This window comes from Protopterus annectens, chromosome 12.part0 (assembly GCF_019279795.1).
Source record: "Protopterus annectens isolate FY-2018-M chromosome 12.part0, PAN1.0, whole genome shotgun sequence".
NCBI classification, from domain to species: domain Eukaryota; kingdom Metazoa; phylum Chordata; order Ceratodontiformes; family Protopteridae; genus Protopterus; species Protopterus annectens.
In genome coordinates this window covers 33169720-33185165 of record NC_056746.1, presented here as the reverse complement: position 1 = coordinate 33185165, position 15446 = coordinate 33169720, and the positions used below count along the sequence as shown (strand labels likewise).

At 35.4% G+C, this 15446-nt stretch overlaps 1 protein-coding gene across 1 annotated transcript in view; it reads left to right on the top strand.

Annotated features, from left to right (window-relative positions):
• Positions 1–15446, top strand: part of LOC122816123 — a 958912-nt gene that overhangs the window by 429313 nt on the left and 514153 nt on the right. Inside the window, exon 9 of the mRNA XM_044088882.1 lies at positions 1766–1953. Coding sequence (XP_043944817.1) covers positions 1766–1953 — 188 coding nt within the window. The remainder of the gene's footprint in view (positions 1–1765; positions 1954–15446) is intronic.

The following is a 15446-nucleotide window of genomic DNA, read 5'->3' as shown; positions in this document are numbered from 1 at the left end:
TTGAGTGGGATCGTGTTGCTGATTTCCTTGAGTGGGACTGTGTTGCTGAGTTCCTTGAGTGGGACCGTGTTGCTGATTTCCTTGAGTGGGACCGTGTTGCTGATTTCCTTGAGTGGGACCGTGTTGCTGAGTTCCTTGAGTGGGATCGTGTTGCTGATTTCCTTGAGTGGGACTGTGTTGCTGAGTTCCTTGAGTGGGACTGTGTTGCTGATTTCCTTGAGTGGGACCGTGTTGCTGATTTCCTTGAGTGGGACCGTGTTGCTGAGTTCCTTGAGTGGGATCGTGTTGCTGATTTCCTTGAGTGGGACTGTGTTGCTGAGTTTCTTGAGTGGGACCGTGTTGCTGATTTCCTTGAGTGGGACCGTGTTGCTGAGTTCCTTGAGTGGAACTGTGTTGCTGAGTTCCTTGAGTGGGATCGTGTTGCTGATTTCCTTGAGTGGGACTGTGTTGCTGATTTCCTTGAGTGGGACCGTGTTGCTGATTTTCTTGAGTGGGACCGTGTTGCTGATTTCCTTGAGTGGGACCGTGTTGCTGATTTCCTTGAGTGGGACTGTGTTGCTGATTTCCTTGAGTGGGACCGTATTGCTGAGTTCCTTGAGTGGGACCATGTTGCTGATTTCCTTGAGTGGGACTGTGTTGCTGATTTCCTTGAGTGGGACCGTGTTGCTGATTTCCTTGAGTGGGACCGTGTTGCATTCCTTATTTATTTCTCTTGGGTTATCCTTTGGTGACTGGTTCGGTCCCACTAGGCTAGTGGACTCTTTCCACCATTTTCAGGGTAGACCTGATGAGGTATTTATACTGCTAGGGAAACTTTGGCTAGGTTATTGGGGAACTTCCCCTATTCTTTTTAATAGATGCCATGGGATGTTTTACATCGACTTGAGCTACCACCGAATCAAGCCGATGGAACCTCAGTTTAACATCTCATCTGAGACATGACATTTAATGTCATTATTTGCAGCCATGGCAAGGCAAGTTCTATACCTAACTATGAATAGAAAAGGACAGTTTTCTGTCTAGTTTTGATATAATCCTCCATCAGTAATATTTTGTTGCAACTGCTTGTTCTGTCGCTGTGATTATCTATTCAGCTTTAAGGGGAATAAATGACATGCTTCTCTCCCCTGCAGAGTATTCAGTTCCTGGATGGTACAGATCCAAATTATTTCAGAAGATTGTTCATTACACATAATATTCTGGTTTCAAAGTTGACTTTGCTACCTTAAGCTGTTGTTACATGATGTCCACGCTTACCTTATGGCAGTTATAACTGTCCTTGTGTTTTATCACATATAGGTGCATTTCATAATGTCACTCTTAAATTTGATTTTACAAAGACAATTTAATTTATTTTCTGTACAACAGTGGTGCAGAATGATTCTTAAAAGCCTTAAGATTAATTAGAAGTTGACTTGCATTGTCTTTTTCGTTTGCTGATCTGTTTACTCAATATGTTACTGATTCCCTGTTTTCCCATCGTACCTCATCACTGAACATTAGAGAAAAACTAAACATTTGTAATTTGACATGCTGTACAGTCCCAGTGGAAACTATCTGGCCAACAACTGAACTTTATAAATTCACAGTATCTGAATACTTAAATACATATTTGATGTATAAACAGTAACTAAACAGAGTATAAAGCAAATATATTAGTAACAAATACATTAGAGAGAATTCGTATTAGATATGTGGTGCTAATGAATCAGACAGAATGCCATTAAGAAAACAAAGTTAACATCACAAAATGTCTGTATTTTAGAACCACTGTCAACTCTGAAAGATGCATACTTTGAAGTGACTTCAAAACCTCTGGATGAAGTGTGGAGAGAAAGAACAAATGATTTTGTGAGAAAAATTCACAACTTCATGCCCAGTGTGATAAAGGACACGTATCTTCTGCAGCCTGTCCAATTTATACTACAAGCCCTTAAAACAGGCCTCGATATGGTAAGTAAAATGCCTGAGAGAAATTTGCAGACAGCTTATACTGCCAAATGTTTAAGAAAGCAAAACTGTTTCAGTTTCTTGAGTCGCTAGCCTAAAATAACATTTAAACAAAAAACAGTGTTCTAGAAACATACCATGGCAGAAAACCTCTCAGTTGTCCAGACTGTTGCAGAATGTCCAGATTTTTGTCTCATATTTTTGGTCTGTTCCCTCATAAAATGTGTGGTTTTCTGTCAAATCATTGAGGGCTGAAGTCACTAAATAATGACAGACATTTGAGTTTCAGACTTCATGTCCTTCAGAAAATGCTGTTAGTCATATTAACTTTCTAAGTTTATAAGAGCAATATTTAAAATTTGTCCCACATTTTAAACATTGGTCCCCCTTTATTTTTGGCTTAGTCCAGATTTCTTACTCTTAGAGGTTGAGACGTACGATTGGCAGTGAAAGAAAGCTAGTTATAGCAAAGCATTTAGAATAGTTTGATATGTTTTTCCCCTATTTATGCATTTAAAACTAGGAAAGTAAAATGTGTAGATTCAGTTGAGAAATGCTGAAGTCCATCTCTGCGTCAGTCTTTTTATTCAACATAACCCTACTAAACTCATTTGAAACAGCAGCATTGTTTGACGTCTCTCCACTGATCGTACTGTTAACCGATTTATTGATTATATTGTATCCTTTTCCTTGTTAAAAGCAGAAAGTACTTCTCTTGGGTCAAAACAGGTACTTAACTGCCACAGACTCCTTGTTCTACCAGTGGCAGTAAGAACCAATGGAACATAGATCATCTTGAGTTCTGTGCCCAGATAAGGGTCAGTGTTTTCCTTTCATGTTCAGTTTTTCATAGATTTCAGTCTGGTCTGTCTGTTCATCTCTTTGCAGGTTTAGAGTGTTATGCAAACTGGTATTCATTGCATTAGATTTGATGTATAAATCTGTATGCCTGTATAAATATTTTACCTGTTTAGGACATAACCGCATGTGAGTAACATCTCACATGTCTCTCCATTGAGAAAAGAAATATCTGTTGGCATTATTGATTTCTTGATCAACACCCTCCCCCACTTTTAGAGCAGAGCATTTCCCTATAAACCTTTAAAGAAAACCTGATGACTGGATGGGTAACTGTATATTCATGTCTGGGGCATATACCGAAATGATATTCTGTATAATACAGATGGAACTGTCTGTTCTTATTACAAGGGTGATGTGGCTTCAAGTTATGATAGTTTTCCAACAGCATGTTTAATATTAATCTCTGAATCAATGGCTTGTGGTATTAAAAGGCAAAATAAATTGTGGAGATTTACTCCAAATGTTTAGCACAAAGTCTGCACAGTACAGTAAAAAGTATAGCTGAGGCCAAGGAAAATCAGAGGTAGACTGTGGAATTTCATCTTCTGGTTTAAAATCATGATGTGCAAGTTGGATGGTGCAACAAATTACATGTTCTTAAGCTAGTGTAACAGAAAATCAAGGATGTCACAGAACACAACAAATTACATGTTCTTAAGCTGTTAATGTAACAGAAAATCCAGAATGTCACAGAATGCAACAAATTACATGTTCTTAAGCTAGTGTAACAGAAAATCAAGGATGTCGCAGAACTCAATAAATTATATGTTCTTAAGTTAGTGTAACAGAAAATCAAGGATGTCGCAGAACTCAATAAATTATATGTTCTTAAACTAGTGTAACAGAGAATCCAGAATGTCACAGAATGCAACAAATTACATGTTCTTAAGTTGTTAGTGTAACAGAAAATCAAGGATGTCGCAGAACACAACAAATTACATGTTCTTAAGCTGTTAGTGTAACAGAAAATCCAGAATGTCACAGAATGCAACAAATTACATGTGCTTAAGCTAGTGTAACAGAAAATCAAGGACGTCGCAAAACACAATAAATTACATGTTCTTAAGCTGTTAGTGTAACAGAAAATCAAGGATGTCACAGAACACAATAAATTACATGTTCTTAAACTAGTGTAACAGAGAATCAAGGACGTCGCAGAACACAATAAATTACATGTTCTTAAGCTGTTAGTGTAACAGAAAATCAAGGAAGTCACAGAACACAATAAATTACATGTTCTTAAGCTGTTAATGTAACAGAAAATCCAAAATGTCACAGAATGCAACAAATTACATGTTGTTAAGCTGTTAGTGTACAGAAAATCAAAGACGTCGCAGAACACAATAAATTACATGTTATTAAGCTGTTAGTGTACAGAAAATCCAGAATGTCACAGAACGCAACAAATTACATGTTGTTAAGCTGTTAGTGTACAGAAAATCAAGGACGTCGCAGAACACAACAAATTACATGTTCTTAAACTGTTAGTGTAACAGAAAATCAAGGATGTCACAAAACACAATAAATTACATGTTCTTAAACTAGTGTAACAGAGAATCAAGGACGTCGCAGAACACAATAAATTACATGTTCTTAAGCTGTTAATGTAACAGAAAATCACGGACGTCACAGAACACAATAAATTACATGTTCTTAAACTGTTAGTGTAACAGAAAATCCAGAATGTCACAGAACGCAACAAATTACATGTTCTTAAGCTAGTGTAACAGAAAATCAAGGACGTCGCAGAACACAACAAATTACATGTTCTTAAGCTGTTAATGTAACAGAAAATCCAGAATGTCACAGAACGCAACAAATTACATGTTCTTAAGCTGTTAGTGTAACAGAAAATCAAGGACGTCGCAGAACACAATAAATTACATGTTTTTAAGCTGTTAGTGTAACAGAAAATCAAGGACGTCACAGAACACAATAAATTACATGTTCTTAAGCTGTTAGTGTAACAGAAAATCAAGGACGTTGCAGAACACAACAAATTACATGTTCTTAAGCTGTTAGTGTAACAGAAAATCAAGGACGTCACAGAACACAACAAATTACATGTTCTTAAGCTGTTAGTGTAACAGAAAATCCAGAATGTCACAGAACACAATAAATTACATGTTCTTAAGCTGTTAGTGTACAGAAAATCCAGAATGTCAGAGAACACAATAAATTACATGTTCTTAAGCTGTTAGTGTAACAGAAAATCAAGGACGTCGCAGAACACAACAAATTACATGTTCTTAAGCTGTTAGTGTTCAGAAAATCCAGGAAGACACAGAGCTCAACAAATTACATGTTCTTAAGCTGTTAGTGTAACAGAAAATCAAGGATGTCACAGAACACAATAAATTACATGTTCTTAAGCTGTTAGTGTACAGAAAATCCAGAATGTCACAGAATGCAACAAATTACACGTTCTTAAACTGTTAGTGTAGCAGAAAATCTAGGACATCACAGAACACAATAAATTACATGTTCTTAAGCTGTTAGTGTAACAGAAAATCCAGAATGTCACAGAACACAATAAATTACATGTTCTTAAGCTGTTAGTGTACAGAAAATCCAGAATGTCACAGAACACAATAAATTACATGTTCTTAAGCTGTTAGTGTAACAGAAAATCAAGGACGTCGCAGAACACAACAAATTACATGTTCTTAAGCTGTTAGTATTCAGAAAATCCAGGACAATACAGAGCTCAACAAATTACATGTTCTTAAGCTGTTAGTGTAACAGAAAATCAAGGATGTCGCAGAACACAATAAATTACATGTTCTTAAGCTGTTAGTGTAAGAGAAAATCAAGGATGTCGCAGAACTCAACAAATTACAGGTTCTTAAGCTGTTAGTGTAAGAGAAAATCAAGGACGTCGCAGAACACAACAAATTACATGTTCTTAAGCTGTTAGTGTACAGAAAATCCAGAATGTCACAGAACACAATAAATTACATGTTCTTAAGCTAGTGTAACAGAAAATCAAGGACGTCGCAGAACACAACAAATTACATGTTCTTAAGCTGTTAATGTAACAGAAAATCCAGAATGTCACAGAACACAACAAATTACATGTTCTTAAGCTAGTGTAACAGAAAATCAAGGATGTCGCAGAACTCAATAAATTACATGTTCTTAAGCTAGTGTAACAGAAAATCAAGGACGTCACAGAACACAATAAATTACATGTTCTTAAGCTGTTAGTGTAACAGAAAATCAAGGACGTTGCAGAAGACAATAAATTACATGTTCTTAAGCTGTTAGTGTAACAGAAAATCAAGGACGTCACAGAGCTCAAAAAATTACATGTTCTTAAGCTGTTAGTGTAACAGAAAATCCAGGACGTCACAGAACACAATACATTACATGTTCTTAAGCTGTTAGTGTAACAGAAAATCCAGAATGTCACAGAACACAATAAATTACATGTTTTTAAGCTGTTAGTGTAACAGAAAATCAAGGATGTCGCAGAACTCAATAAATTACATGTTCTTAAGCTAGTGTAACAGAAAATCAAGGACGTCGCAGAACACAATAAATTACATGTTCTTAAGCTGTTAGTGTAACAGAAAATCAAGGACGTTGCAGAACACAATAAATTACATGTTCTTAAGCTGTTAGTGTAACAGAAAATCAAGGATGTCGCAGAACACAACAAATTACATGTTCTTAAGCTGTTAGTGTACAGAAAATCCAGAATGTCACAGAACACAATAAATTACATGTTCTTAAGCTAGTGTAACAGAAAATCAAGGACGTCGCAGAACACAACAAATTACATGTTCTTAAGCTGTTAATGTAACAGAAAATCAAGAATGTCACAGAACACAATAAATTACATGTTCTTAAGCTGTTAGTGTAACAGAAAATCAAGGACGTCGCAGAACACAACAAATTACATGTTCTTAAGCTGTTAGTATTCAGAAAATCCAGGACGATACAGAGCTCAACAAATTACATGTTCTTAAGCTGTTAGTGTAACAGAAAATCAAGGATGTCGCAGAACACAATAAATTACATGTTCTTAAGCTGTAAGTGTAACAAAAAATCTAGGACGTCACAGAACACAATAAATTACATGTTCTTAAGCTAGTGTAACAGAAAATCAAGGACGTTGCAGAACACAACAAATTACATGTTCTTAAGCTAGTGTAACATAAAATCCAGGACATCACAGAACATAATAAATTACATGTTCTTAAGCTGTTAGTGTTCAGAAAATCCAGGACGTCACAGAGCTCAACAAATTACATGTTCTTAACTAGTGTAACAGAAAATCCAGGACATCACAGAACTCAATACATTACATGTTCTTAAGCTAGTGTAACAGAAAATCAAGGATGTCGCAGAACACAATAAATTACATGTTCTTAAACTAGTGTAACAGAAAATCAAGGACATCACAGAACACAATAAATTACATGTTCTTAAGCTAGTGTAACAGAAAATCAAGGACGTCACAGAACACAATAAATTACATGTTCTTAAGCTGTTAGTGTTCAGAAAATCCAGAATGTCACAGAACACAACAAATTACATGTTCTTAAGCTAGTGTAACAGAAAATCCAGGACATCACAGAACTCAATACATTACATGTTCTTAAACTAGTGTAACAGAAAATCAAGGACATCGCAGAACACAATAAATTACATGTTTTTAAGCTGTTAGTGTAACTGAAAATCAAGGATGTTGCAGAACACAATAAATTACATGTTCTTAAGCTGTTAGTGTAACAGAAAATCAAGGATGTTGCAGAACACAACAAATTACATGTTCTTAAACTAGTGTAGCAGAAAATCAAGGATGTCGCAGAACACAACAAATTACATGTTCTTAAGCTGTTAGTGTACAGAAAATCAAGGACATCGCAGAACACAATAAATTACAGGTTCTTAAGCTAGTGTAACAGAAAATCAAGGACGTCGCACAACACAATAAATTACATGTTCTTAAGCTGTTAGTGTTCAGAAAATCCAGAATGTCACAGAATGCAACAAATTACATGTTCTTAAACTAGTGTAACAGAAAATCAAGGACGTCGCAGAACACAATAAATTACAGGTTCTTAAGCTAGTGTAACAGAAAATCAAGGACGTCGCACAACACAATAAATTACATGTTCTTAAGCTGTTAGTGTTCAGAAAATCCAGAATGTCACAGAACACAATAAATAACATGTTCTTAAGCTAGTGTAACAGAAAATCAAGGACGTCGCACAACACAATAAATTACATGTTCTTAAGCTGTTAGTGTAACAAAAAATCTAGGACGTTACAGAACTCAATAAATTACATGTTCTTAAACTAGTGTAACAGAAAATCAAGGACGTCGCAGAACACAATAAATTACATGTTCTTAAGCTGTTAGTGTAACAGAAAATCAAGGATGTCGCAGAACACAACAAATTACATGTTCTTAAGCTAGTGTAACAGAAAATCAAGGACGTCACAGAACACAATAAATTACATGTTCTTAAGCTGTTAGTGTACAGAAAATCCAGAATGTCACAGAACACAATAAATTACATGTTCTTAAGCTGTTAATGTAACAGAAAATCCAGAATGTCACAGAACACAACAAATTACATGTTCTTAAGCTAGTGTAACAGAAAATCAAGGACGTCGCAAAACACAATAAATTACATGTTCTTAAGCTAGTGTAACAGAAAATCAAGGACGTCGCAGAACTCAATAAATTACATGTTCTTAAGCTGTTAGTGTACAGAAAATCCAGAATGTCACAGAATGCAACAAATTACATGTTGTTAAGCTGTTAGTGTACAGAAAATCAAGGACGCCGCAGAACGCAACAAATTACATGTTCTTAAGCTGTTAGTGTAACAAAAAATCTAGGACGTTACAGAACTCAATAAATTACATGTTCTTAAGCTGTTAGTGTTCAGAAAATCCAGGACGTCACAGAGCTCAACAAATTACATGTTCTTAAACTAGTGTAACAGAAAATCCAGGACATCACAGAACTCAATACATTACATGTTCTTAAGCTAGTGTAACAAAAAATCAAGGATGTCGCAGAACACAACAAATTACGTGTTCTTAAACTAGTGTAACAGAAAATCCAGAATGTCACAGAACACAACAAATTACATGTTCTTAAGCTGTTAGTGTAACAGAAAATCAAGGACGTCGCAGAACTCAACAAATTACATGTTCTTAAGCTGTTAGTGTAACAGAAAATCAAGGACGTCGCAGAACTCAACAAATTACATGTTCTTAAGCTGTTAGTGTACAGAAAATCCAGAATGTCACAGAACACAATAAATTACATGTTCTTAAGCTGTTAGTGTACAGAAAATCCAGAATGTCACAGAATGCAACAAATTACACGTTCTTAAACTGTTAGTGTAGCACAAAATCTAGGACATCACAGAACTCAATAAATTACATGTTCTTAAGCTGTTAGTGAACAAAAAATCTAGGATGTTACAGAACTCAATAAATTACATGTTCTTAAGCTGTTAGTGTAACAGAAAATCTAGGATGTCACAGAACTCAATAAATTACATATTTTTAAGCTAGTGAAACAGAAAATCAAGGATGTCACAGAACACAATAAATTACATGTTCTTAAGGTGTCAGTGTAACAGAGAATCAAGGATGTCACAGAACACAACAAATTACATGTTCTTAAGCTGTTAGTGTAACAGAAAATCAAGGACGTCGCAGAACACAATAAATTACAGGTTCTTAAGCTGTTAGTGTAACAGAAAATCAAGGACGTCACAGAACGCAACAAATTACAGGTTCTTAAGCTGTTAGTGTTCAGAAAATCCAGGACGTTGCAGAACACAACAAATTACATGTTCTTAAGCTGTTAGTGTACAGAAAATCCAGAATGTCACAGAATGCAACAAATTACATGTTCTTAAGCTAGTGTAACAGAAAATCAAGGACGTCGCAAAACACAATAAATTACATGTTCTTAAGCTGTTAGTGTTCAGAAAATCCAGGACGTCGCAGAACACAACAAATTACATGTTCTTAAGCTGTTAGTGTAACAGAAAATCCAGAATGTCACAGAACGCAACAAATTACATGTTCTTAAACTGTTAGTGTAGCAGAAAATCTAGGACATCACAGAACTCAATAAATTACATGTTCTTAAGCTGTTAGTGTAACAAAAAAATCTAGGACGTTACAGAACTCAATAAATTACATGTTCTTAAGCTAGTGTAACAGAAAATCAAGGATGTTGCAGAACACAACAAATTACATGTTCTTAAGCTGTTAGTGTACAGAAAATCCAGAATGTCACAGAATGCAACAAATTACATGTTCTTAAGCTATTGTAACAGAAAATCAAGGACGTCACAGAACACAACAAATTACATGTTCTTAAGCTGTTAATGTAACAGAAAATCCAGAATGTCACAGAATGCAACAAATTACATGTTCTTAAGCTGTTAGTGTTCAGAAAATGCAGGACGACACAGATCTCAACAAATTACATGTTCTTAAGCTAGTGTAACAGAAAATCAAGGACGTCACAGAACACAATAAATTACATGTTCTTAAGCTGTTAGTGTAACAGAAAATCAAGGACGTCGCAGAACACAACAAATTACATGTTCTTAAGCTGTTAGTGTAACAGAAAATCAAGGACATCACAGAACACAATAAATTACATGTTCTTAAGCTGTTAGTGTAACAGAAAATCAAGGACGTTACAGAACTCAATAAATTACATGTTCTTAAGCTAGTGTAACAGAAAATCAAGGACATCACAGAACACAATAAATTACATGTTCTTAAACTAGTGTAACAGAAAATCAAGGATGTCGCAGAACACAACAAATTACATGTTCCTAAGCTGTTAGTGTACAGAAAATCCAGAATGTCACAGAACGCAACAAATTACATGTTCTTAAGCTGTTAGTGTTCAGAAAATCCAGGACGTCACAGAGCTCAACAAATTACATGTTCTTAAACTAGTGTAACAGAAAATCCAGGACATCACAGAACTCAATGCATTACATGTTCTTAAGCTGTTAGTGTAACAGAAAATCAAGGTCGTCGCAGAACACAATAAATTACATGTTCTTAAACTAGTGTAACAGAAAATCAAGGACGTCGCAGAACACAATAAATTACATGTTCTTAAGCTGTTAGTGTAACAGAAAATCAAGGATGTCACAGAACACAATAAATTACATGTTCTTAAGTTGTTAGTGTACAGAAAATCCAGAATGTCACAGAACGCAACAAATTACATGTTCTTAAACTGTTAGTGTACAGAAAATCAAGGATGTCGCAGAACTCAATGAATTACATGTTCTTAAGCTAGTGTAACAGAAAATCAAGGATGTCGCAGAACACAATAAATTACATGTTCTTAAGCTGTCAGTGTAACAGAAAATCAAGGACGTCACAGAACACAATAAATTACATGTTCTTAAGCTGTTAGTGTTCAGAAAATCCAGGACGTCACAGAGCTCAACAAATTACATGTTCTTAAGCTGTTAATGTACAGAAAATCCAGAATGTCACAGAACGCAACAAATTACATGTGCTTAAGCTGTTAGTGTAACAGAAAATCAAGGACGTCACAGAACACAATAAATTACATGTTCTTAAGCTGTTAATGTAACAGAAAATCCAGAATGTCACAGAACACAATAAATTACATGTTCTTAAACTAGTGTAACAGAGAATCCAGAATGTCACAGAACGCAACAAATTACATGTTCTTAAGCTGTTAGTGTACAGAAAATCAAGGACGTCACAGAACACAATAAATTACATGTTCTTAAGCTGTTAATGTAACAGAAAATCCAGAATGTCACAGAATGCAACAAATTACATGTTCTTAAACTAGTGTAACAGAGAATCCAGAATGTCCCAGAACGCAACAAATTACATGTTCTTAAGCTAGTGTAACAGAAAATCAAGGACGTCGCAGAACACAATAAATTACATGTTCTTAAGCTGTTAGTGTAACAGAAAATCAAGGACATCGCAGAACACAACAAATTACATGTTCTTAAGCTGTTAGTGTACAGAAAATCCAGAATGTCACAGAACACAACAAATTACATGTTCTTAAACTGTTAGTGTAGCAGAAAATCTAGGACATCACAGAACTCAATAAATTACATGTTCTTAAGCTGTTAGTGTAACAAAAAAAATCTAGGACGTTACAGAACTCAATAAATTACATGTTCTTAAGCTAGTGTAAAAGAAAATCAAGGATGTTGCAGAACAAAACAAATTACATGTTCTTAAGCTGTTAGTGTACAGAAAATCCAGAATGTCACAGAACGCAACAAATTACATGTTCTTAAGCTGTTAGTTTAACAGAAAATCAAGGACGTCGCAGAACACAATAAATTACATGTTCTTAAGCTGTTAGTGTTCAGAAAATCCAGGACGTCACAGAACACAATAAATTACATGTTCTTAAGCTAGTGTAACAGAAAATCAAGGACGTCGCAGAACACAATAAATAACATGTTCTTAAACTGTTAGTGTAACAGAAAATAAAGGACGTCGCAGAACACAACAAATTACATGATCTTAAGCTGTTAATGTAACAGAAAATCCAGAATGTCACAGAACACAATAAATTACATGTTCCTAAGCTAGTGTAACAGAAAATCAAGGATGTCACAGAACACAATAAATTATATGTTTTTAAGCTGTTAGTGTAACAGAAAATCAAGGATTTCGCAGAACACAACAAATTACATGTTCTTAAGCTGTTAGTGTAACAGAAAATCAAGGACATCGCGGAACACAATAAATTACATGTTCTTATGCTGTTAGTGTAACAGAAAATCAAGGACGTCGTGGAACACAATAAATTATATGTTTTTAAGCTAGTGTAACAGAAAATCAAGGACTTCGCAGAACACAATAAATTACATGTTCTTAAGCTGTTAGTTTAACAGAAAATCTAGGATGTCACAGAACACAGTAAGTTATATGTTCTTAAGCTAGTGTAACAGAAAATCAAGGACGTCACAGAACACAACAAATTACATGTTCTTAAACTGTTAGTGTAACAGAAAATCAAGGACGTCACAGAACACAATAAATTACATGTTCTTAAGCTGTTAGTTTAACAGAAAATCAAGGACGTCACATAACACAATAAATTACATGTTCTTAAGCTGTTAGTGTACAGAAAATCCAGAATGTCACAGAACGCAACAAATTACATGTTCTTAAACTGTTAGTGTAGCAGAAAATCAAGGATGTCACAGAACACAATAAATTACATGTTCTTAAGCTTTTAGTTTAACAGAAAATCAAGGACATCGCACAACACAATAAATTACATGTTCTTAAGCTGTTAGTGTAACAGAAAATCAAGGACGTCACAGAACACAATAAATTACAGGTTCTTAAGCTGTTAGTGTAACAGAAAATCAAGGACGTCGCAGAACACAATAAATTATAGGTTCTTAAGCTGTTAATGTAACAGAAAATCAAGGATGTTGCAGAACACAATAAATTACATGTTCTTAAGCTGTTAGTGTAACAGAAAATCAAGGACGTCGCACAACACAATAAATAACATGTTCTTAAACTAGTGTAACAGAAAATCAAGGACGTCGCAGAACACAATAAATTACATGTTCTTAAACTGTTAGTGTAACAGAAAATCAAGGACTTCGCAGAACACAACAAATTACATGTTCTTAAGCTGTTAGTGTAACAGAAAATCAAGGACATCGCAGAACTCAACAAATTACATGTTCTTAAGCTGTTAGTGTAACAGAAAATCCAGAATGTCACAGAACGCAACAAATTACATGTGCTTAAGCTGTTAGTGTAACAAAAAATCTAGGATGTTACAGAACTCAACAAATTACATGTTCTTAAGCTGTTAGTGTAACAGAAAATCCAGAATGTCACAGAACGCAACAAATTACATGTGCTTAAGCTGTTAGTGTAACAAAAAATCTAGGATGTTACAGAACTCAATAAATTACATGTTCTTAAGCTGTTAGTGTACAGAAAATCCAGAATGTCACAGAACGCAGCAAATTACATGTTATTAAGCTGTTAGTGTAGCAGAAAATCACGGACATCACAGAGCTCATCAAATTGCATGTTCTTAAGCTGTTAGTGTAGCAGAAAATCTAGGACGTCACAGAACTCAACAAATTACATGTTCTTAAGCTAGTGTAACATAAAATCAAGGACGTTGCAGATCACAATAAATTACACGTTCTTAAGCTGTTAGTGTACAGAAAATCCAGAATGTCACAGAACACAACAAATTACATGTTCTTAAGCTGTCAGTGTAACAAAAATTCCAGGACGTCACAGAACTCAACAAATTACATGTTCTTAAGCTGTTAGTGTACAGAAAATCCAGAATGTCACAGAACGCAACAAATTACATGTTCTTAAACTGTTAGTGTATAGAAAATCCAGAATGTCAAAGAACTCAACAAATTACATGTTATTAAGCTGTTAGTGTACAGAAAATACAGGACTTCACAGAACTCAACAAATTACATGTTCTTAAGATGTTATTGTACAAAAAATCCAGGACATCACAGAATGCAACAAATTACATGTTCTTAAGCTGTTAGTGTACAGAAAATCCAGGGTGTCACAGAACTCAACAAATTACATGTTCTTAAGCTGTTAGTGGTGCAGAAAATCCAGGACATCACAGAACTCAACAAATTATATGTTCTTAAGCTGTTAGTGTAGCAGAAAATCCAAGATGTCACAGAACTGAACCAATTACATGTTCTTAAGCTGTTAGTGTAGCAGAAAATCCAGGATGTCACAGAACTCTAAATGTCATATGCAGATTACTTTCAGTGGCTCCCACCAAGTTTTCTTAATCTTTATTCTTTCATTTATTTCTATTCTGATCACCTGTTTAATCCAATTTAGGATCAAGGTATGTGTGATGGTGAGGCTGCCTGTCCAAGAAGTCACTGGGTACAAGGTGGTGAATCTATTCAGAAACTGGCCCTATGTGACCACTGCAAGCCATGTACATACACTAACTCATGCAGTTTATGCACACTTATGAACAATTTAGAAAAGTGCCAGCTTAGCTAAAGCATGTTTTGTTGATTTTGAAGAAAGCTGCAGCAACAGTGGAAAACTCACATAGATAAGTGTGCAGAGTCCAGCCCATGAACCAAATGAGGAAGCCAGCACCACGTGGGAGCAACGCTAACTGCCACACCACTGTGGTGCAATCTTTATCTTCAGAAACTTATTTGGCAGAAAACTGAGCTAATGGGCCCAGATTTTTTATTTGCTATTTTTCATATAAAATAATAACTATTTATTCCCCATTTTTGCTTGCTAACTCCACATTGCAGCAGTGTGACTGGGCTGAAATTGCATGCTGTTTTGCTGCCTCCAAGATCAATGCATCTTGTAGAAAGGCCAAGATATAGGATGGAATTCAGAAAGGTTACCATGAGAAGTGTGCAGAGGTAAGGGTCTATGGCAGTTAATAATGACTTTTTCTGTCTAGAAGGGATATGGCACCACCCCAGGACTGAATTTGCGGTTACCCATCCATTGATCTAGGTTGCGTTTGAAGAGGGTCAGGGAGGGTCTCTGTTTTGCATGAACTGGAAGCTTATTCTAGAGAAGTGGCAGTCCCTGGGTGATGTGTCTGTCTCTCCAGC